The following is a 24,900-nucleotide window of genomic DNA, read 5'->3' as shown; positions in this document are numbered from 1 at the left end:
GAGCTAATAATGGGCCGTTATTAACGGTGCCATTATTAGCTCCCTCCCCATTCCCATTGAGCCCTATGGGGGCTCAAATGGGAATGGGGATGGGTTCCTGCAAGGAGGAATTACCGGGTCTTCCAATGTCGGAATGACCCGGTAATTCCTCATTGCAGGAACCGGGTATTGGAGCCCGGTATGGAGGCAGCCATGGCGCTAATAGAACCATTGGTTACCTCCATACTCGTAATGAGGCCCTTAGAGCGGAACCTTCCTTCATGGCGTTCAAGAGTAAGGCCAAAGTCTGGCTGTCTGCCCAAGACCTGCCCCTGAATCAGACTGCTCGCTAACCACCTCCTATGTTCTTGCCTACGGCTAAATTCTGTTTGTACATATGTAATTAGCTGTCCTTATAATTTGTATATGTATATAATTTGTAAATGTTTTCTTGTTTATTGTACTGCCTATTACCCTGCTCTGCTATGCTTATACTATGTTGTAACTTAATTGATGCGCCCGGATGCTCTTGGGCCAGGTGCGCTATATAAATAAATAAAATACAAATACAAAATACAAGTGGGCAAGGGTTCTATGGGCAGCTCATCCTATACCTGGGCAAAGGCAAGAGTGCCCATACAGTGAGCAAAAAGAGATGCCTCCCACTGTATATCTGTTCTGTTGTTACCTCTGAAAAGCACTCTATTATATGTGTGTACTGTTATATACCTCTGTAAAGCACTCCATTGTGTATCTGTATTGTTGTATACTTCTGTACCGCACTCCATTGCTTCTCGAAGCTAGGTCTGTTCTCAATAAATTCAATAATAATAATAATAATAACCATGCCATCTGTGAAAAACCAGAGGGTGTTTCACCTCCTAGTCCCCAGGGATCCTGTACTCTGGTGGTCAGGGAAGGGCCATCGCTTTTAGATCCAGACCCTGGGGGTGGACAAGTGAGTGAGGATCACCTGGGTAGACGGTCCTAGGGGACTGGGGGAGAAGCACCCCATGGTGAGACATGATATCCCCCTTATTCCACGACCCATTTAACCCATATCCCTACTTATTTAGTGGGAAACTACAGCTCCCATAATTCCTCCCCACTTTATAATGACAACACTACTGAGACGTTGAAGATGAGGAATGAGGCCAGAAATATTACCTCCACTGACTTGCATTGGCTCTTTCCCTGTAATGAGGCCAGGCATAGTCAGGCACGTAGTCTTAACAATACACACCTGACACTTATTAACATTCCCTGTCAAGATAAAAGGTGGTGCGCACAGGCACACAGTGAGCGAGGCTGGGCACGAGAAGGAACAGCACTTTGGGGGCTGCTGCGAATCAGGCGAGGGAAGCTAAAAGGCCTAGGGGCTGATCGGCTGGTGCAGAGATCTAGAAAGCCAGGCGAGACTTCCACACTTTCAGGAAGCCGTAAGCGTTACAAGATTGAAGCTGAGCGAGCGGAAGAAAAGAATCCCTCAAGGTGCTGGGAAGCATCCTGTGACTCTCTCGGGTGAACTGCAGAGTTGGGGAGGAGTAGAGGAGGCATTAGCAACGGCCTTGAATGCTGCATGAGGAGCATAGATGAAAGAAGATCATTTAACAGGACCTGTGAGTTATCGGAGGTAACGAATGCCTAGTCTGTGTTTAAAGCAAAAGTAACTGTAACTCGAAACTTGAAGATTGCACGTGTGCCGATAAAGCATGTAATGGAAAGGACAATTGCTGAACTGATAAATAAATGGATACAGAGTAACAGTGGTCCTGCGAGAGCAAATCGCACATGCAAATATTTCTGTGAAGTGTTTTGAGTTTAATGAGAACCAAGGCAAGACAGTAACAGCGATCCCGAGATAAAGTTGAATGAATGAAGAGCAAATTATATACATTCTGAATATGTCAAGAGGGCAAAGTGAATGAACTTTAAAAGAGGCCAAGACGGAAAAACAAAGAGACAGAAATTCCCAGATGCTAATAGGGAAAAGTGAAGAGAAGGAACAACCAAGAGGTATGGGTGTTGCATATGAATATTGATTTTTGAAAGAGGCTAATAAGGCAAACTAAAATAGAACCAGAAAAATACAATTACCAAGAGGCATTGCTGTTACAAGAAGAGGACGATTTTGGATTGTATTTAATTTGTGGATTATATTTGAGGTGTACAGTGAAAGAAGTCGAAGTGGTCATGCAGAGGTCTATGTAAAATCCTTACAGTTTTGAAAGTCTTCGACAGTGAAAAGACATTTGAGACAAAACGTGGGTAAAGGAACCCCCACAAAGAGGAAGGTAGGCTCGAGCCTGGCAGAGGGAAGCCTGTGCATAACTGTGTGTTAAAGTGAAAGGTGAAAGACAGGCTCAAGCCCGACAGAGGGAAGCCTGTGCAGAATTGTGTATTAAAATGAAAAAGTGGATAAACAGGCTTGAACCCGGCAGAGGGAAGCCTGTAAAGAACTTTGAGAAATTGAGAAAGCAAATCTGATAAGAGAAGCAGGCTAGAACCTGGCAGAGGGAAGCCTGTGGTAAATTGTGAGAAAGTAAAGATCAAAAGTAAAATTGTGTATTTTTGAAAAGGTGGACGAAGCCTAAGGAAGTGCTTGAACTACCAGAAGTTTGGAGCCTAAGCCTGAACTGTTGAACAGTGCCAGTAAGCCCAAATGTGCAAGACTGATAGATCTGTGCCATTCACCTATTCTTTTCTGGAAACTGTCTAGATCACGTGGTGCTGAACGTGGGGAATGGAGTTGTTATTTAATCCATTCTGGCATTTCTTTTGAGACATTATTTTCCTTTTGTATTCCCTTAACACATGTGTAATTTTAGGAAGGAGGGCAAGGTTAGGTTTTTTTAATATAGGCATTTTTGTATTGACCAGACTGACTAGGATTGTTTTTTATTTTATGTTATGGTCGAGATTACTCCCATTCTAGAGTTAGGGCCAGTTAGAAATTCTACCAACCAACCAAAATACCAAATAAAGGTTTTCAAACTTGAATCCATATTGTCTGTGTCTACCACTTGATACCATGTCGTCCTTACACATCTTACAAATGTTTGAAGCTGTGGACTTTAATGTTTACTCGCTGCAAAAAGGGATGTACACTCTGCATGTTGTATCACAGGGAGATTCAAAATGACTTATCTGCAATCAGACGACATCAACAGGCAGCAACCGGTCTTTCGGGTGTTGTAGCACCCTCGGCCAAACTAATTAGAAGTTTGCTTGATTGGACTTTACTTAAGTGATTTTAATCTTATAGCATGGTGAAGTGGCCAAGCAATGGTAACTTACACCTATACTCTACTGAGCGTAATGAAGAAGCAGTTAATTTCGACCTTCGCTTAGTCTGAGGATTTAATGTTTTAGGCATGTCATGGTGTATAAAATAACCCAATACAAGCACTATTGTCCATATTTTTCAATGTTCTCTGATCCTGGAGGGACCAACCCTGGGCAAAAGACATGTGGGATAAGACAAAAAACAGTTTCTTATATACATTCTTGTATCAATATAGAACTACATTGTTTAAAAGACTGAGGAACTGTTCACATGAAATGTATACAAGCATTCAAAGATAAACCTTGTGAGCAGAAATACTAAGAAACTAGATGTACTTTGCATTCTGAATCTGTCTGCACAATCTCTAGCAACATTGAAATGCTGACAAATGGCTTGTATGTAGTACAATTCAGGCGTTGGTGCAATGTTGGTGCATTTGCTCTTCCTCTCCCCTGCTAATCTGTCTGCTTTGGCACCAAGCACCTGATTACCCTCTGATTTTGGGCCCAGATCTCTGCCCTCCCAACTACACACGCGCACTGCCTCCTGGCAACCCCTGCATTTGGGTCTGTATCTGCAACCCTGCAGTCCTCTTCCAGCACTTATTCAGACAACTGTTGCCTACACCTTATTCTCACACTTACCACCTGCTGGCTGCACTACCTGTTGTTGTTTATCTCGTGTTCAGCACTTTCCACTCCCCCCCTGCCCCCTGCTCTTTCCCCCTTCCCTCTCTCCTGCACTTGCGCGTTCTCAATGTCACTGGGCCTAGTAAGATCGTTGTTTTGTCCTCCCTTGCTTCCCCTCCCTTGCCTCATCACACTCTGAAACACTTGTGTATGTGCGCAGTACAAATAAAATATCATATCATATCCTAGGTGGAAGCACTTGTTTCGTTACTGTATCCTCACTTCTTAAATTTTGTGTACTGCTAAATTCCCTCATGTAGACAAAATCAGTAGCTTTGAACTGGCCTTCTGTATTGTATAGAAGCCTTGAGAATCGTGACTGGCAGCACACAAACCTTCAAATTCAATTAAGGTTAAAAAGCTCCAAATTCAAAGGTCTGACACACTGTTAGCAGGTTTCTCACATTTTCTAAGATAGTTATTGAAATGAGCTGTGAAAGTCAATGGCTTCCACTTACATTCCAAGCTGGTCACAGGTATTTCACTAGCATTTTCAATCTTGGCAGGTGTTGCAATTTGTTTGATATTCTCTTCTGCAGCCAGACTCTATCGAAAACAATGGGCGGTGCACCTCTTGATAAAAATGATGTTCAAGAACTAGTCCTATATAAAGAATTGACACAGCGGATTGAATATGACACACTCTGTGACTTTGATCTACTTTATTAATTTATTCTCGTCAGAAACAATTCATCAAAGGTAAGGAGATTTGCAAATTGCATGAACACATTCTTGAATTAACCAAAAATATGACTTCAAGTGTTGCACCTTGTCTGCTACCCAACCACTGATGTTGGATCCACAAGAAACCTGATGAACACAGGAGTCTCCACAATATGAAATTCGTCCACTGATACATCTTCAACTATTGACAGCTGGGTGATGTGCTCCACCGTTGCAGTAGCCTATATATTCTATATATATTCCCAAGGGGATCGTGCATTTCCTCTTCAACTGAGATTAGAATCCCCAATGTGGGGTCCAACAGACAAAAAGATCCATCAGAGTGAGAGATCACCTTCTTTGAAGACAAGAATTCAAACTAAGCAACTACTGAAGCTGGTTGTTTCCAAGACTTGATGCAATCCCAAAAGGTTTAGGGCAAATCTACAAGAAGAGGGACTGTTCCATCAAAGCACATCAAACAGTAACAGAAGATTCAGTGCACTGGTTTTTCTTACCACAGGTTCTAGGCACAAACTTATGAAATCAACTGAAAAAACCCTATATTTCTAATACAATGGGCTTTACTATGACTATGTTCACTATAAGGCCCTTTTAGAGTGTCGGAGGGTGACTGAAGGGACTGAGCACCACCACCCACTACTTGATGTGGAGGCCTGGGGCGGGATGGGGAATATCCCCTGGTCTCCCCACAGCATTATGGACAGGTGGCAAGGAATTACCACACAAGGGCCCTGAATGGTACTGGCCTTTTAAGAAAGAAGCCAGGACAGGACCGTCGTGCAGCCGGGCCAGAAGACTGGATAACATGGACCCAGAATTATTATAATACTATTACATCAAAGTTTGCTCAATCAAAGCTCATCTGCGGGTCTCCGGAGCAGGCATAATGTGAAGCACTCAAAGAACAGAGAGTTAGTGGTGTGCTGAGCTTCACGCAAAAAGAGGTAGTCCTACTTGCAGAATTCCAGGAGTGTGTTTCGTCATATATGACCAGCCATTGATGGAACCAAGATGGCAGGCCTATCTCTTGTCGGCTCGAACTGCCCATTGTGCTTACAGCTGATTTCATTAATAGGTATGCCCAGATCAAATCTTACATTCCCAGCAATAATCCTACAAATATGCAAAGAGATGATGTTAGCCCGTTCCACAAAAAGGCGAAAGAGCCTTGGGATCATGTGGGAGTTTGAAGCGACGGAGCCGCAAACAGGAGTGCAGGGGAAAGGCTGAAGATACAGGAGACCTTGGAGATTCAGAAGGGTGTGGAAAGGCAGGAGGTATTGGAGGTGCAGGAGAGGTTGGAGGCGCAAAAGGATTTGGAGGTGGGAAGGTGCTCGAAATAAAAGGCGAGATTGGAAGAACAATAGGCAGTAAGGAAGCAAGGCAGGCTGGAGGAGTATATGCGCAAGAGGAAAGAAACACACAACACCAAGGAAGGACAGTACTAGTGGAAGGTTGTAAGGAGGAGGGGGGAAAGAGAAAGACTGGAGGGGAAAGGAGGAGAAGTGATATAATGGACAGAGGAGTGATTTCAATTTGGAAAGATGTAGAAGGGAAGAGATTCAGAGTAGAGAACAAGAGCTATATTGGGAGAAGGCGGTAAGCCAATTTGGAGAGAAGGCGGTGGTAGAAAGAAACAAGAGATATGAGTCCAGGAATTGTAAGAATGAGTTACATCAGTGGAGGATAAAGGGAAGAGAGGTAGAGAAGATTAAGTAAAGCAGAGACTAGTAGAGGAGGGGAGTGGATTCTCACTTGGAGAAAAACGGCATGACGCAACGTACGTCCACCAGTTGTTTGGGTTGTGGGGAAGAGGAGCAAGTTTGTGGTGATAGTTGAGGATGCAGGTCCAAAGACAATACTATGCCCAGGCATAAGGTCAGAGCACAATCCCATTGACATATGTGGGGCTGGTGGGGAGGAAAGACTGACTTAGTTGAGCAGTCGTAGGATGCAGTTCCTGGTTCAGTGGATGATAACGGGCCCACTAAACCCTAGAACCTCTGAGCCACCAACTCCTCTGGGAGAAGCCATGCAACCTGCTGGCCAGAACCATGGAACTACAAGGTGACCTACTGAAATACATCTCCAATGCTGTCTCACTGATGGCCCGCAAATAACCTATTCACCTACTCAGGTGTTGCTATTTCAGAAAAACATTTGTCAATTGACTGTGATTTACAGTATTTTGTTTGGAAACCCTGAACTTTTGCTTTTTAACCTTAACATTGTCTAAGAATTTTGGAGACACCCAAGGAGATACCCCTGTTTGAATCCAAGCTCAGTTTGTATACAACTAGCCCTTGACGAGACAAGAAGTCTGCGGAAGGACTAGCCCCATTTGGTCAGTAACATGACCTGGAGACTTTACTCTTAGGCTGAGAATCTTATGAAGTGCTATCTTTCAGGAGGCCGCCAGTTACTAAGAATCACGCTCATAGAGACAAAGTTTGTTGAAGCTTTATTTGCTTTTCAGTTAACTTGTGATCATATATGAACTTACCACCCTCCACTTCAATGTCACACAGAGAATACAGAAGATTATCAAACACAATTTATTTTTCAGATCATGTTTTCCAACCAGACTTGTGACCGGTGTTGATAAGAAATATCAAAAGGTTTTCAGTCGGACCCACCTCAGAGTGCAGTCTGAATTGCAAGTCAAATTTCCTAACTAAAATGTATTGTAAACCAAATATTGTTTAGTATTAACGGACTCCCCAGTGCCAGTATGTTTGAAATGAGACATAGCAACCCCTTACTCAATGCACCCCTTAATCTTTCAGTCTGGACATTGTGAAGGTTTTTCATTGAGAATGTATCTGTCTCTACTTGAAAACTACATTTGTTGCCCATTATTTTGTAAGGGATCAGAGGTTAAGCCCCTCTATGTCACCTTTCTGTTGCTAGTCATAAAGATCTGTAACCTGTTACAATCCTCTTTTCTGTACAAGGAATTAGAAAAATTGTAATCCCGTTACAACACAGACTTCGCTTTACTTAATCCAGATCTAAGACGTAAGCACAATTGTATTTAGACTGGAGGGAATTAAGAACAGTGCTCTCCCCTGCAAAGAAATTAAGCCATAGAGATAATGGGTAGAAAATATGAATTATGTACGTAATGAATAATAATAGTTTCAAGCTCATTGCATCCAATTGAATAGCCAGATTTTTTACCTTACTGTTACGATATGATGCTGCTTTGGTCGTGGCTTCTGCTGGTCATGTGTCCACTGTTTCCACTGACTTTCTGAGGTCTGATTCACTGAAGTCGTTGGAGAGTGGTTTAAACTCGACTGACGCGAACAGAGATTTCCTCTCTCTTCATGACCGGGCAAATGAGGCATTGTGTATCTATCTTTCGAGTCCTGGTGACTGCAATGGCAGCATCTTAGATTTGGGTTTAGGTCCACTGTGTTGGAGGGCACCTGTCCATTTGTTCTGTTTGAGGTTAATCCATGTGAGTGGCTGGAGCAGGAAGGCAGATGGTCTCTTGAAAAGATTGGTGAAGCGTTGATTGGGCACTGATGTACCCGGCAGAATCTTTCTTGGGAACCTTCTCCACTGTATGGTTCCAGTCTTGGGGTTCGAGGTTGACTGTCACAGGATTGGCTTGACTCTGGTTGCGTATTTGCCCTGTGAGAGGAAAGAAAATGAAGACTTTAATTGCGTATGTCTGAAAACGTATGCCACGACTTTGCAGTCCTCTGGGTCCCCAAAACCCTAACTTGTAAAATTAAACCCAGTGCAGAAGCCTCAGCTGACAAAGTACCTGGCTGTTGTGGTGAAACATTTAGAACTATACAAATTCATTAAACCGAATAAGATAAATTGAGCACATCCATCATTGACATCATTGATACACTGCTTTAGAAATTCCTTCGCTTTCCCTCACTAATACCAATCCCGAGAAAGCATAGAACACAAGTAAAGTGATTTGTAACTAGATTTCCCAAGAATCAACCTTTGTCCGTGTAATTTTTCTCCCTCTTACAAAATTGGATGCTGTAGTACAATTTCGAAGTAAAGGAGTTTTCGCTGTTTTTCATACACATTTTTGGGAGAAATACTATTTTACCTATGATCTGTATTGCTTCTTAGAGATAGGGTTGTGAACGCCTGCAGTGTGTTCTCTTATATTGGCTGGGGTAATCTAGTTCTGTAGAAGATGTTGTCACCAAGAAGGAACTATGATCATTAAAAGTGAACCTTTCAGATCGCCTCGTCTCCATTTGGCCCTGGCCCCTGGATTGCCCTGCTAGAAATACAGCAGAAAACTGAGATGCTGCAGACAGAATTGGGGCATTTTATTGGAACAAGGTGAAAAGGTGTGTGTTTATTGAGAGAAATGAGCTTGCAGAAATAGATGGTTTACCTGCGCAAATGAAAAGCAGGACTAGACCTTAGTTCGGGGATTAAGAGAGTAGAATTCCCTGTGCAAAGGAAAACTGGTGAATTGGGACTAGTGCAGGGAATACAAAGATCTCTGACCCCCAGAGGAGAGGGGAGGCTTCATACTGTGATGATGCCATAAAGGTGTGCTGTGATGAGTAGTTTTAATATGTGGGTAAATGACGATATGGCGGTAGGAGTCTGGGAGAATGTCTGAATTCTCGAATTGTCCCTCATTTCATATATGCCAGAGTGTTTATTATTTTTCTTTTAATCCTAGCGGACATTGGGTAGGGAAGTCACCATGTATTAGCCTGAGGCAAAACCTGTCCCTGAGAGCTCCCCAAAGGAACTATGCTGTAGGACTACTGAGATTGCGTTTTTCTGAGGCTCTATGGGTAACTGGTTGAAGGCCATCTTTGGACTAAACCACTCTGCACTGGTCAAAACAACAGAGCCTTATCCTTTGCCGAACAGACGTTAGGGGGTTGTGGCCCTATGCCCCTCACCTGATGAGGTGGACAATGAGCATCGTCAGGCCAGAGCGACTGACCCTGATGCAGACGACCACGAAAAGATGAGATGGAGATAGAAGATGGACTTTGGAAATATAGAAAGAGTGATATTGTTATGTTTTAGGGGCAGGAGAGATAAAAAGTATGCAACAGGCATTGCAGGGGCCCGACCATGAGGCAATATAAGGAGATGGAGCATTGGAGATGGGTCGGTTTGGTTTGGGTGGTGGCTGATGAAATGATGTCCATGCATTGGCTTGCAATACCTCAATAAATGGTATCTCGACTTGTCCATTCCAAACAAGACTCCTTAGTCATTTTATTTTGTTTTACTTTGTTAGGTTTCCTCTACATTTCATTTTTCAATTGCAAGATGTGAATCTGGTCTTTAAACAACATAGGCTTCCCAATCACTGGCCGTGCACTCATCAATGCCAATGATACTCAGTTTGAGCCATCTACCTATTTTCCCAAACTGAGTGTGCTTTAATTTCTTTATTCAAATGATACAAAAAACTAGGTCATAATTTGGTACTTCATCTGGATGTGATTCTCTGTGGGCCAACGTAGAGGCTCTGGCTATCTCTACAGTCCAGCCATTCACATCTGTTCACACACAGCAGACACCCATTAAAAAGAAACAGAAATTATGGAGGGCAGTGGGCATAACATGTCTTACCTCAGTTTTGGGGTACAGTGAAATTAAAAAGAAAAATCTAAACTACATGTGGAAGGGTACAGATGTCTACTGCCTTGAGTGTGGGGATGTGGGAGGAGGTCATATAAGAGCATAGACCCCTGTCTCTTGCTGCTGGTGTTTGCAATAAAGGAGCCCGGGAATGCAGCCATCATACAACATGGTGGGGGAGAAAGAGCAGGATAGAGAAAGATTCTTTCTGCAAAAATGCAGCCAGTTCCACATCATGATGAAATGGAAATACCAAATGCTAGGCTGGGTGCTAAAATGGGGAGCGTCATCTAAGGAAGTGAGGAGAAAAGGGGTGAACAATGAACATTGGAAAGGAATGCAGTAGGAAGGTACCCTTTTGGTGTGTGCCATGAAGGAATAATAAGGTGGATAGTACAAAATTGTAATGGGTGCAGCTTAGGGAAAGGATTGTACAAAAACATGAGAGACATTAAAAAAAGAAAAAAGTGGATGAAAGAATGAGATTAGAAAAAGGGTGAAAGGTGTGGACTAAATAACAGATTAGGTGGGACAGTGGATATGACAAAAGGCAATAGGGAGGCCACTAAGGGGTGTGGACAAGATTGCTGCAGCCCTGTGAAGCTCCACGCAGCCTTTCCCCTTCACCACTGCTTGAGAGGGTGAGAGAGTCTGAAAAACCATGTCATGGCGGGTGGTGGAGTGCGGGACTCCCCTTCCGTGCGCTGGAGAAATTAAACACTTCAATCTGACAATAACGAGGCGTTTGTGGCTCCATTTGTCTGGGAGGCCCACCCGCATGGCAGGAGAACAGGGACCCCTTTTAGTTAATGGTGATGCCTGCGGCCTGCTTGTGATGCTGCACTTCTCTAATCAGTGAAATTTGGTGGCGACTGGCGAACGGAGATGGGGCCCGTTGTGAAAGGGCAGGGACAACTCCCATGTGTGACCCGACACCTCCACATCTTGCAGAGTGTTCTACTGACTAAGATACTGGGTGGGGGCGCATGATCCCTGATGATGCTTGACGTGGCCTTGAGAGGAAGGATAGAGGAGCCTTCCCACAGGGATACAATACAGTTTGGTGCACTAGTGTATGATGGAAGTGTGTGGAGGCTGTAAGGGTTGGTGGTTATTTATGCCCCATGTTTTTCTATGTGTTCATTTACGAACTTGGAAGGGGCCTGCCAACCATTTCACAGTCAACCGGCGTAGGGGCGCTCTGGTGTGGTCATGGAGGAGTTCTGAGCCCCATCTGGGGAGAAGTCATACACAGGGGCAACAAAAAGTGACATTGTGTTGATTCTGGAGGAATTGAAGGGTATAGGCTTAGATCTAGGAGACAGGCTGGGTAGTCTGGATAAAAAGATGGAACAAATGGAGGAAAGGGTAGTTGGGTTGGAGACCGCTCAGATGTCAGTGGATGTCTTGGAAATCCAACTAAACATCTGCATTTCGGCCCTGAAAGGCAGTAAGAGGAGATGAAATTGCAAATGGACGATTTTGAAAACAGGGAGAGATGTAATAATCTGCGTATATTTTGCCTCCCGGAGCGGGACGGAGAATGAACCAAAGACTCTGAGGTGAGTGTGGGAGAATACCTTAGTGTTCTTTTCAAGAAGGAAGGAGGGTTTGCAGTGACCATCGATAGAGCCCATAGAGCAGGAGGACAGGGAAAGGGCCTGAGGCCGGTTCTGGTCTACTACACAGAGAAACTGAGGATCGTAAATAAAACAAAGTCGTATGGCCAGATTGTGTTGGGGTCGTCCAAAATCTCTATCTTTTCAGAATCTCTCCATGCTCATGCTGGCCCGGCAAAAGTCTCACACAATGGCTGTGTACACAAGAGGTGTATTACTGATGTGGGAATCCCATTTTCCATTGTGTTTGAGTGGAAAGGGGCACAGTACTCATTAACCACAGAGTTAGAAATATTAAGAGTTACTGAGGCACTGCTTGGACCAGATCGAAGTGGTGACAAGGAACTGGGTCTAACGGATGGAGTTAAGGGTTCCGAGTGGAGAAACAGGTGAAGAAGAATCAAAGGGGCTATAAAATCTAAGAAACTGAACACCCCGCCCTGAAGAAGTGACTTAGGGGTTCGCTGGATTTTGTTGTTGGGAGTCTTGATTTATTATGCCTCCCGCTCTAGATCTAAGATGTGCTGTTGAGGTATTGGGGGCGGAAAGGTGGGGGGTTCAGCTTAGGGTTCTACACCACTCCAGTTGGGAAGGGTTTATTTTGAGGGGAGTTGTATGTTTCTTTGGGTTTAATTGAGTTATTTTGACATTTGCAGTGTTTGTTTTTTTTTTTAAGATGACCTTGAGAGTGGTAAAATCCTGAGTCACTGGTGATAGGGGTTTGCCACACTGACCCCGGAGGGTCTTCTGAGAGATTTTGGTGGAGTGACTTGATGACAGACATAACATGGGGCCTTCATATAGACTCCGTGAATATCAGAGGGCTCAATTCACTGACTGAAAGATCTTTGGTTATGAGAGAGTTTAGGAGATTAAACTTGGATGTGCTAAGCCTAGAGGAGACTCATTGGCTTAGAGGTAAGGAATCCTACATGAGAAATGGCGGACTGGTCAGGCCCTATTTCACGCCAGTGGTCCAAAAGATAAAGGGGTCTCCATATTGATTGGTTGGAATTACAATTTTAGGGTTGACAAGATGCTAGTGGATCGCAAGGGCCACAACCTCTTTCTGAAGGGTTCAATTGATGGTGTGAATATTACGTTGGGGTCGGTTTATTGCCCTGATCAGGGTCAACTACCATTCTGGGAGGAGGTATGTCATAAACTTTGGCTGCTTGTTGAGGGGTCATTGTTGGGATGCAGAGATTTTAATATGGTGTTGGACCCTAGGAAAGATAGGTCGACATGTAGGCCACTGCAAATCCCTAACGACCAGGAGAAGGTCTTGAGGATGTTTCGTGAGCTGAACAACACGTTGGGTGTTCGGGACATATGTGAGGCACTTTTCATGCCTAACCTGCCCTTTACTACTCAGTGGCACATGACTCGTTCTCACGCATTGACATGATTCTAGAGGATGATACGGGATTTCATTGAATCAGGGGATTTGACCTTTGTGTTGTCCTGTGGTCGGATCAGGATCTGGTGAAAGCTCAGGTTGATGTTGGGGAGGGGAGGCGCTCGAGCGGTCGATGGTTGTGTAATGATTTTCTCTTGGAGGTTAGAGAGGTAGGATCATAGCTGCTGTTAAAGATTAAGGAATATTTCGAATTTAATGGCACGGTTAGTTTGCTGAGCCTATGGGATGGGTTTAAAGCTACCATACAAATATCCTCATTCTGTAAGAAAGATAGGAAAAGCAAAGAATAATCACAGAGGAACAAGATAAGTATACTGCAGCCAGGGGATCTGGGGAGGGATTATGTCAACCCCGCTAGGAGCTGTGAACTCCGGCTCCTAAAATGAAATTGAGGACCCTTTTGGTGCACAAGACGGACTGGAAGCGTAAGTTCTTAAAGCAAAGATATTATGAAAAGGGGAAACAGTGGATAGAATATTGGCTTGGAGATTGAGGGAACAGTGTGCTTCTAGAAGGATTTCCCACGATCCATCCACCTGTGGGGATATAAAATATATGGATAAGGATATCGCGGAGGCATTTATGCAGTTTTATGATGCTTTGTACCGGTCTGATTGTGATGGGGGACTGGAGGGGATAAAGGCTTATCTTGATGCTCTTGAGATCCCAAGGTTGTCTGCTGATATTTTTGAGAGTCTGGATGCCTCGGTCACCGTCCAAGAAGTGGTAAACATGTTCAAGTCTATGAAACGTGGGAAGGCCCCTGGGGATGATGGCTATTTCATTCGGTTTTATAAACTATTCCTCTGTACTTTGGCGCTGGTACTAGATAGACTCTTTAATGATATTTTGCAGAGGATTAATTGCCTGAAACGATGTTGGGGGACATCATTACTGTGATCCCCAAGGAGGGGAAGGACAGTACATATTGTGAGTCATATCAGCCTATATATCTTCTTAACATAGATTTGAAAATCTTTGTCAAAATCTTGGGGAAAAGGTTAGACGGGGCCCTCCCCCTCTCTAATTCAGGTGGATTTTGTTTGAGGTCACCAGGGCTCAGATAATGTTAGGAAGACTTTGGACCTGATACATTTGCCCAATCTCGGCATGCATGCTCTGTCTGGACTCAGAGAAGGGGTTTGATAGGGTGGAATGGGGGTTTATGGGAACCTTATTAGAAAGGTATGGTTTTAGGGTTCAATATTCAGGATTGGGTGGCTTTTCTTTATAGAAAACCAACAGCTAGGATTATGGTTAATGGGCCTTGTCTGATACGTTTGCGCTTTCCAGGGGTAGGAGACAGGATTTTCCACTGTCCCCATTGCTTTACGTGCTTGTAATAGAACCCCTAGTGATAGCCATCAGGACAAACCCGGATATTCGTGGTATTGTTTGCGGAGAGGTGGAATTCCAGCTTTCCCTGTTTGCCAATGATATCCTGTTTTTTAGCGAATTCGGGGGAGTCTCTTTGCACGCTTTTGAGAACGATTGAGAGGTATGACAATCTTGCAGGTCTAAGGATCAACGGGAGCAAATCCAGTCTGATAGTTTTGGGCGTCAATGAGATGGATGAGTTGGAGCTAGGATTATAAATGCTATTTCTGTGGTAAACTCACCATTTCGCTATTTGGGGATTGAAGTTCGTAAAGATCTTAGCCAACTATTTGATTTGAATGATGTCCCCCCAGCTGCTAACTGTTAGGGAGGATCTGCAGTGGTTGTTTAAGTTGACCCTTTCTTGGTTTGGCCGGATGTAAATACTACTGATTATGTACTAATGGCATTACTTTATATGTAACTATCTTATGTCTGTAAATATTTTTATTATGATGTTTGCCAAACGACTGTTTTCTGTTGTTGCCTATGGTAACCCTGTAATGTTTATTACCTGCTTTCCAGCGCCCAGATACCTACGAGTTTGGCGCGCGTTACAAATGCTAAATAAATAAGTAAAATGGCATTGGTTAAGATGAATATCCTTCCCAGTTTTCTTTTTCTCTTCTCCATGATCCCCACTCTTCTCTCAGAAACATTTTTCCAGAGTCTGAACTACATGGTATATAACTCTGTGTGGCAAGGAAAGGGACCCTGTATTAGTAGGGCCATGTTGATACTGCCCCAGGATCATGGAGGTTTAGTGTTTCCAGATTTCTATAATTGGTTCTATGTTCTTTTGCTGGCAGTATTACTTTGGGGTGCTTTACCACAAAGTAATTTGTTCTCATTTTTTAATCAACATTTTGTTTTCATTTTGGGGGGTTCCCTCATACTCCCTTTCGTTACTGCCCCTACCTCAAACCACTCTCCACCCCGTTTTACTCCTTACCCCACGATTCCCTAAAACATTTGATAAAAATTCAAAGTAATTACTTTGTGGTAAAATACCACAAAGTAATTAGTGTTGGCAAAAGGAAGCGATACCCGATAAGTAGGCGTTCCTGGTTTCAGTGCAATCCGATAAACACCGGAAAAACACCCCAGAAGACAAAGTGCCTCCTAGGTTTTAACTGAAAGAAACCACCGTTTCCCCCATCCTAGTGGTCCATTAGTGTTAGCAGGGATGGGAGGACGTTTGTAGGGTGAAGGGGTGGCTGGAGAGGTGTCTTGGCACACAATAGGAAAATGGCTCTACCCCTCCATGCATGCCTTTTTGTTTTCCCCTATTGCTTCCCTTCCTGTCCCCTGACCTTATTAAAAACACTGCACATTCAATCTTACTTAATTTTCTTTGTAAAAACAAAAATTGTATTCGTCATTGGTCAGTATTATTTTGAAGAATTGTAGACAAATATGAGACATTGTTGTGGTTGCCAAGCCTTTGACCACTGACAAATATTTGTATTTACATAAAATTGTTTAAAATTGATTTTTCAATGTCTCTGTTTGTGCCCACAGACCCACTCTGTATGTGTATCCGTCTAGAGGAGAGCTGAACAGGGTCAGCTACCTGTTGGCTTCAAAAGGAAAGCCAGGGGAGGCTTGCCAACCTCCTGTGGCTCTCTAGAGCATCCAAACCCATTAGCTCATCAGAAGCTGCGGGCACCTTAATCGCTGCTTAGCACTTTCTTTCTTCAAGGGAAGTTTTTAAATTAGGAGCGATTTATAATTGATGGCTCATTTAAGGGACCATTGTTTTGGACAAGATGCTTGTAGCCTTTTTGTTTAAAGAAATGCAACTGGGCATTTCATTCTGAAAGCACACAAAAAGCACAAGTTAGCTGCCTTAATCTATGCTGTCCGTATGGAAAATATCTCACGGAACAGTTTTAAACCAACTAACTACATTATTTTCAGATGTTCACATTTAACACCAAAAAGTGTTTATTTTTGGTAGAATGTAATATTTTCATCACTTCATAGATGAACCCTGCCTTTGTCAAACACTGAAACACAAACAGGTAACCCTTTCACACATCACATTTTGTTATAAGGCTTTCAAAACCCAAAGGCCATTTTTGTTTTGCCTTTTCTTGAATTACATTCTGGTATTTGTAGACAACCAGTCAAGATGGGGGCAATAATGTCTGAATTGTACACTTTTTGCCTAACATAGTTCTGTAAGAATTCATATGTTTGAGTGAATACCTTACTATGTATGGTATGTGTACTTTTCAAGTAATATTTATAAAGCAGAGAATTGCTGAAAGCCTAGACACGAGGTGAGGGGGTAATGTTGAGAGAGCAAGTGAGTCATTAATATTTACCCTGGATATGGCAAGAGAGGTTGCAATCCTGGAGACTGGTGCAGTTCTTTTTTCCCTGATTGTGGCTGCTTTTCAGGGCACAAGTAAAGGATGCGCATTGCATGGCATAACAATTTTTCAAAGAGCGGACGCTCAGGTATTTGGCTACCAGGATTTTTCTCAGGTTGTCATGTTCCCAATGCAGACGCTTACCCACAAGACCACAAGCACTTATCTTGTATTGGGATTATGTTTTCCAGGGAATATTGCACTAGAGATTGCTGAGTTTATAAGGTGAGCATGTGGGGTAAACTGGTCGTAAATTAAGAATATGGATTAACAAACACAAATCTTGTATAAGAAATAGAAACATCAACTCATCTGTAGCAAGACACTTCAATGAGAAAAACCACAGTGGGGCACCGCTCAAGTTCCAGACTTTAGAGGTGATTGATAACCCAGAGCCACAAATGGATATAAAAACGAGAAGACAACAGACAGAGGCCCATTGGATTGATCGATTGGATACATTAGTACCGTGAGGAATGAATGAGGAGTGGGACCTAGACTACTTTTTATGATTACCATCCACTATCATGGTCGTAGAACATTGCAAAACCACATTGGTCGCATGTCTTTGTATAACCAACTGTAAGCTGTTCACAACTCGCTGTATACTAATGAAGACGAGATATGGTACACTTAATTGAGACATTATCGATCCTACAATATTTAAGGAAGTCAGACCAGATTATAGAAGGTCATAGGACATGTATTTTGCAGAATGCAAGTAGTCTATGCTAATTATTATTTCTTTATTATTTTTTTACTTGAATAACACACTATGCAAGCACCAACCTCATTTAAGTATTATAGGACCATACACATCTCGTCTTTTTACTATACAGCTAAATCACCAAGGCGGTTAGTTCTGTAAAAAATACAAATATAGTGGCACAAAGCAATTTAACCATCTTTTGAGGTAGGTTCAGTAATAAGACATGGATACACAAATTGGCACATTACGTGCCTGTTCTACCAAGGCACATAGCTACACATTGTTGAGACTGCTACTAGCCCTAGTTAAACACTTCATTGTTGGGATGAATACACAGGTTACCTGATCAGTAGAAGACAATATACTTTACAGTACGTTGCAAACTATTTTACACCTCTAAGGTTGGCTGATTAATAATATGTAATTATTCATTAAGCGGCACTTTATGTACGTATTTTACAAAGCGTGGACACGTCGCATAGTATTAGTTAATGACTGTGAGGGACACACTTACAATATACACATCCTTCATTAATTTGTAAGCAGTCATATGTCATATGTATCTGCACAGTAACACATAGCCGCTTTCAGAAAGCGTAAGGAATAACCCACTCAAAGATGGCCGACGTAGCCCTAAGCAACCAGCCATCTTGTTAGACAACGTTGTCATGACAACAGAAATAACTTGTCAACGTGCACGAACACTGCAGCACAGTTAGTCCGCGGCACGAGTGCGTGTGGGATATTTTTCAACCCATGCCAATGCGCCCTACTACATCCCTGTGCCAATGGGGAAAGCAAACTGACAAGAATGGAGGTGCTAACCCCTGTACGCGCCAAATCTGCAAAACTGTGCATGGTTCATAAATCACAAAGAGGTTGCACCACCTTGCCACACACAGGCAAGGTTGATGTCAAAACAAGAACTCCCTGCAGGAGAATGCCAGTGGGTGCTGTTACCTGTCACATGAATCAAGGCCACAGAAGTGGGTTAAAATCCGGAAATGCCTTTAAAATACAGTGCTCTTAATCAATTAATCAATTGCAACCTTCAAAGTGCTGTTTTGGTGCTAATTTCAGGCATTTCCCAAGCAAACCATTGAAATTAAAGTGTGCTGAAACCACAGATCATTCAGTACAGTCAGCGGAATCCAGGCCTCACTGCCTGACAGCTGCATAAGAAAATTAGATGTCAAACCCAGTTTAAAAGTGCTTTTTCTCTAAAGAAGTGCAAAATTTGCCAATTTAAAGCATGTTTGTGAAGGGCTTAATTCTTTTAAATGTCCAAATCCCTTATGAACTGTGCTTATTTTTATATGTGTTAAAGAAAAGACTTTATTGTGAATTTTAAAGCAACCCAGAATTGGAGTTAAGTAACTGCTTCATTCTGATTGGACAGTGGCCAGCCTGGGAAGTTTGACACTTCAGTTTGGCAACCCCTTGCTACAGGAAGGCTAATGGCTGCTGGAGGTTTTCGCATATGGAGCACAACAGACTTCATTAGACATTCGTCTTGTGGCTGAGCCAAGAACAAAGGACAGGCTATGCTGGGGAGGAACAGGATGCTTCCCTCTACACCCCACCCTGATCAAAGGGATCTGACAGCTGTTGTTTGTTGAAAGGAGAGAAAAAGAAAAAAAATCTTTTCAAAGGAACTTTTTGGTGTTTAAATCTGTATTTGTGGTTAAATTTGAAACTCTGCAACCTAAAGAAGAATACATCTGAAAATTGGTAGATGTTAACCTAATTTCAGGCTTTTGCTTTGAAGACCTTGATGAAACCTGTACCACTTAAGGAGTCAAAGTTATGAAAAAACTCTCATGGTAGCAGAACTATTAATGTTGCAAGCCTAATATTGTATGTACATGATCCACTGATAAGCGCACATAGATGTACCGAATTATAAATTATTAAGCCACACTGTTATGATTAAAATTGATAAAATTCCATAGAATAAGAAAGACAGCTTTCACAGAGATGGGGATTGAAGGTGAATATAGCCCATGAAATATGAAATGTATTTGTCCGATTTTATTAGGGAACATAATTGTAGAAATGTACATTTGTGCAAAAGTTAAGTTTTGGCCAAAATCAATGTGGGAGTTCCTAAATCCCATCGTATAGATGAGAGCTCTGTTCTCACTGCCAACCAAAACAAGGCAATTGCCTGTGGCCACTCACAGCCATGCGGGGGGGGGGGTGTTTTGAAATTCTGCCCACACCATAAACTGGGTGATGTCATTTGATAGTATAAGTATAGGAACTTCACAACACATAGGACACACTGCTTCCAGAACACATCCAGATTTCAACGCAGCGTCTTGTTCCTGACTTCTTCATCTTGTCCAGAACTCTTCACCTTGCAGTTGACTCCAGATTTCTTTGCCGAATCCCGGCGTTAGCATTCCTGAACTCTTTTTAGCCAGGCCCAAATTCATCATCATCAATAACTTTATTCGGCCAAAAGGCCATCAAAGTGCATCCTGGCATATACATTAGCTAAACATGCAAAGACAAATGTTATCAAAATAACAAAACAAAAACAAAAGAAAAAAACAGGTATAGATGACCAGCCCAAGTCGAGATTACATGCAACCAAAAGATTCATTATCATTTACGTTTAACCCCCTTCCTCATTAGCCCAAAGGGATTAGATTCGGGCCAGTAAGTGTCAGCAAATATACAATGTTAGATATACATATCAATTGCTCCAGGTAAATAGAGAAGGAAAAACAGAAAATCACCTACCTGGGCAGAATGGACGAAGGGAAATGTCCTATGGCCCGGTGGGTACCTGTAATGGATCTCGCTGACTCTCCCTGAAGATATTAGGAATTCCCCTGAAAACCCCTCCGGAGTCCTGCTCAAAGGCTTGATCCCCGAGAGGTGCCCAGGGAAACCCTCACGGGGGAAAAAACCCTGTGGAGAGCTGCTTGAGAGCGTTGTATCACCGGGATGTTCCAACGCAGGCTGAAGATTCACCTTCAGAGTTTGGGAGCTCCTTAGCGATTGATATTAAGTTCTAATGAAGAATACAAAGTAGATTAGAATATAATTTCCTTTGTCTAGCAGAGGTCAGATCCCCTTAGAAACTTTAGTTCAAATTCTTACCCCCAATTAGTAGAAAGGGAGAGTTCGATGTGGAGGAAGGACGAGATAGCCTGGAGTCCCTAGAAGTACTGAATAGCTGGGCTAAGGAAAATAGCAGAATAGAAAAGGACGGTGAGAGAGAGAGAAATAGCTAACGATCACTACCAATAGTAGAAACAACCATAAAAATATAAAGCCTACCAGTTCGTAAACAAAGGTAGTCTCCTGGAGACTGCTCAAAGAGTTTCGGCAGTGACCCTGGGATGTTGAGGTAGGTATCCGTGCTAGAATGACAACGTGAAGAGAAAAAATAAAACGATAGCTAGATTCCCTAGACTGCTAATGAAAGAAGAAAGAATAAAAGATGTATGGAATACCTCGTGGAGGGCGAGGATCTGTATTCCTGAACCAAAGAGAAACTGAGCTGGAACCGCGCTCCAAAGGGGCGTGGTTAAAGTCGTCCAAAGTCTGACGAGTATTTTCCCGTGTTTTTGTAGCGGTCTGAAAGTAAAGAGTAAAAGGGAAAAGTAACGAGATGAGAGAGTGTCAACCGAAGTCAGGGATAAGAAATAAGGACACACAGAGGTAAACTAACAAACTGACTCACGAAGCGCTTGTATACTCCTAAGAGAGTAGCAACGCACTGGACTCCTGGAGGATCCTGTTGATAAGCTGCTTGGGAGGATGTGACATCAGAGCGCTGCAATGTGTTCTGGGAAAGAACATCTAGACTGTTGCGTGTGCTATAATCGCCAGCCACGGCGGCCATGTTGAAGTGCCTCCCGGGAAACGGATCTGCCGAACAAAACATGACAGTATGCCCCTTCTTAGGACCGCTCCCTCCTGGTTTGTCAGGATGCAATAGATGAAACTTTTTTACTAGTTTGGGCGCATGTACAGCTGATTTAGGTTCCCAACTCCTATCCGCGGGTGTGTAGCCTTTCCAGTCAATTAGATATTGTAAGTGACCCCGGTGATACCGTGAATCACATATCTCTTTGATCTCGAATTCAGGTCCGGAAGCAGCCATAACTGGTGGAGGACGGGTAGAGGTTTTAGGGTGAAAGGAACTCCGATTGTCTGGTTTTAATTGTGAAACATGAAACACCGGATGGATACGAGCCCATGTGCTCGGTAGACGGAGTTTGAAGGAAACTGATCCTATTGTGGCGATCACCTGAAATGGTCCAAAATATCGGGGAGAAAGTTTGGACGGGACTAGATGTCGAGGGAGAAAACGTGATGACAGCCAAACCCAGTCTCCTGGTTTGATTAACGGGGCTGGGGACCGGTGACGGTCCGCAAAATGCTTTGTTCTTTCCTGGGATTGTCGAAGCGCAGTGATAGCTGTGCGATGACCCTGCCGGATTTGATCCATCAGGAAATCTACATCAGGAAATTTGGACTCAGACTTCTTCAAGGTAGGAAATGACGATGGGTTGAACCCATAGGAACAATGGAAAGGAGAAGTACCGATTGCCGAGTGAAAAGAATTGTTATAAGCGAACTCCGCTAGAGGTAATAGATCCTTCCAATCATCCTGAGCCGCGGAGACATAGCTCCTGAGGTATCCTTCCAAGGTTTGGTTGAGTCTTTCTGTCTGGCCGTTGGATTGGGGGTGATAGCCTGAACTGAGGGCCCGTGAGATTCCAAGATGACGGCAGACAAGTTTCCAATACTGGGAGGTATATTGTGAACCTCTGTCCGAAATGATTGTCTCTGGTAAGCCATGTAAGATGAAAATATGGTTGATGAAGAGGCGAGCCATCAAGGCAGCAGACGGCACTCCGGCAAGTGGAATGAAGTGTGCCAACTTAGTAAAAGTATCTATAGTAACCATTATGGCTGAGCATCCTCGTGATGGTGGTAGATCCACTATGAAATCTGTGGAAATTATTTGCCACGGTCGTGAAGGCAAGGGCATCTTGACCAAGAGTCCTAGAGGAGCTTGTCGAGACGTTTTAGTTTGGAGACATATGGGACAGGATTTAACATATTCTTTTATGTCCTTTCTTAATGATGGCCACCAAAAGAAACGAGAAACCAATTCTTGGGTGGAGAAAAAGCCCCTATGTCCAGCTGATTTTGAACTGTGGCACATATTGAGAACTTCTTCCTGAAGTGTTCGTGTCGGAATATACGCCCTGTGCCCAAAGAAATAGCAACCGTCTTCCAAGGTTAACGCCAGTTGTGTAGACCGTGGTAGTTCTTTTTTGACAATAGGACAGGATTGTGATTTCAGACGTGAGAGGAAATCAGGCACAGTATGCAGTTCCAGAGCCATACAAGGGAAGATGGGTTCAGACCTAAAAGGGTTGTTCGGGAGCTGTTCCTTACGGGATAGAGCATCAGCCTTGAGATTTTCCTTTCCTGGAATAAATGTGAATATGATTCGAAAAGGAGAAAAGAAATGTGCCCATCTGGCTTGACGGCTGTTACATGTTTGGGCATATTGTAGGATCCGGAGGTTATGATGATCTGTCCGGACTTCCACTGGAAATTTGGCTCCCAATAGTAGATGGCGCCATTCTTCGAATGCTCGTTTGATAGCCAATAATTCTTTCTCCAGTACCGTATAGTTTAGCTCCGCCGGAGCAAGGGTTTTAGACAGATACGCTACAGGTCGTTCAAGATCTGAGTTATCTATTTGAAGCAAGACCGCCCCTAGAGCGTATTGAGAGGCGTCGGTTTCCACAATGAACCGACGGTTCTGATCAGGGGTTAGCAACACTGGAGCTGAGGTATAAAGATCCTTAAGCCTCTTGAAGGCTTTATCCGTTGTTTCTGTCCAAAGAAAAGGAACCCCTTTCTTCAGAAGATTTGTCAAAGGCTGTGTAAGTCTGGAGAATTCAGGTATAAATCGTCGGTAGAAGTTCGAAAACCCCACAAAACGTTGAATGTCTTTACAGGAGGCAGGTGTAGGCCAGTCCTGAACAGCAGACACCTTCTCTGGGTCCATAGCTATTCCTTTGGCGGATAGAACACACCCCAAATAAGAAACCTGGGGCTGATGGAAAGAGCACTTTTCCAGTTTACAGTATAAATGATTCAGCTGGAGTCGCCGTAGAACCTCTTCTACATGTTTCTCATGTTCCTGTGCTGTGTTGGAGTAGACTAAAATGTCATCTAAATAAACAATGACATTGTGAAGGAGGAGGTCGGCGAACAGATGGTCCATAAATCGTTGGAAGATAGCAGGAGCATTAGAAAGGCCAAAAGGCATCACTCTATATTGGAAGTGGCCAAAAGGGGTTCGAAATGCCGTTTTCCATTCATCCCCTGATTTTATTCGGATAAGGTGGTAAGCTCCTTTTAAGTCTAATTTTGAGTAGATGGTGGCCCCTTTAACAGCCTCTAAGATGTCAGGAATTAAGGGCATCGGATACTTATCGGGGACTGTGATCTTATTCAGTCCCCGAAAGTCTATGCAAGGACGGAGTTCAGTAGTGTTTTTCTTTGCAACAAAGAATAGGGAAGCGGCTGCTGGTGAGGTTGACTCTGTGATCAATCCATTCATTAAATTGGTTCTAAGGTAGTCTCGTAAAACCTCTTTTTCGTTATTAGATAGGATGTACATCCGACCAAACGGTAAAGGTTGATTTGGAATCAGCTCAATAGTACAATCATCTCTTCTGTGAGGAGGTAATTGATTGTATTCAGTAGCAGCGAATACCTCTCGGTATTGTTGGTATGCTTCTGGAAGACCGGCAATCTGGTTTAGGGTCGTAACCCTTGGTGAATCCTGGAGAGTGGACATGGAGTCTACGAGTACCTTTTGTTGATCCTCTATGCAGTGTGCCAGACAATATTCAGACCCTAAGAAAAAAGAGCCCGCGGTCCAGTTTATGAATGGATTATGCTTTTTGAGCCAGGGTATACCCAAGATGATGGGATGATGAGCTGCTCGGATGATATCCAAGGTAAGGTTCTCCCGATGAGATGCAATGGACATCAACAGAGGGCTGGTCTGGTCTTTGATAGGTCCTGAAACCAGTGGACTTCCGTCAACGCTTTCCACTGGTATTGATTCTGCCTTTGAGGAGCGTGGGATGCCATGTGAAGCAGCCC

The 24,900-nt window shown here is 43.3% G+C and overlaps 1 protein-coding gene across 2 annotated transcripts in view; it reads right to left on the bottom strand.

Annotated features, from left to right (window-relative positions):
• DISP2 (dispatched RND transporter family member 2) overlaps positions 1-24,900 on the bottom strand; it is a 727,615-nt gene that overhangs the window by 426,579 nt on the left and 276,136 nt on the right. For both annotated transcript variants that reach the window (XM_069637532.1, XM_069637533.1), the window contains exon 2: positions 7,822-8,280. In XM_069637532.1, the coding sequence (XP_069493633.1) occupies positions 7,822-8,280 (459 nt within the window). The remainder of the gene's footprint in view (positions 1-7,821; positions 8,281-24,900) is intronic.

This window comes from Ambystoma mexicanum, chromosome 14 (assembly GCF_040938575.1).
Source record: "Ambystoma mexicanum isolate Mex_15411 chromosome 14, UKY_AmexF1_1, whole genome shotgun sequence".
NCBI classification, from domain to species: domain Eukaryota; kingdom Metazoa; phylum Chordata; class Amphibia; order Caudata; family Ambystomatidae; genus Ambystoma; species Ambystoma mexicanum.
This window is presented reverse-complemented; position numbering and strand designations above follow the sequence as displayed.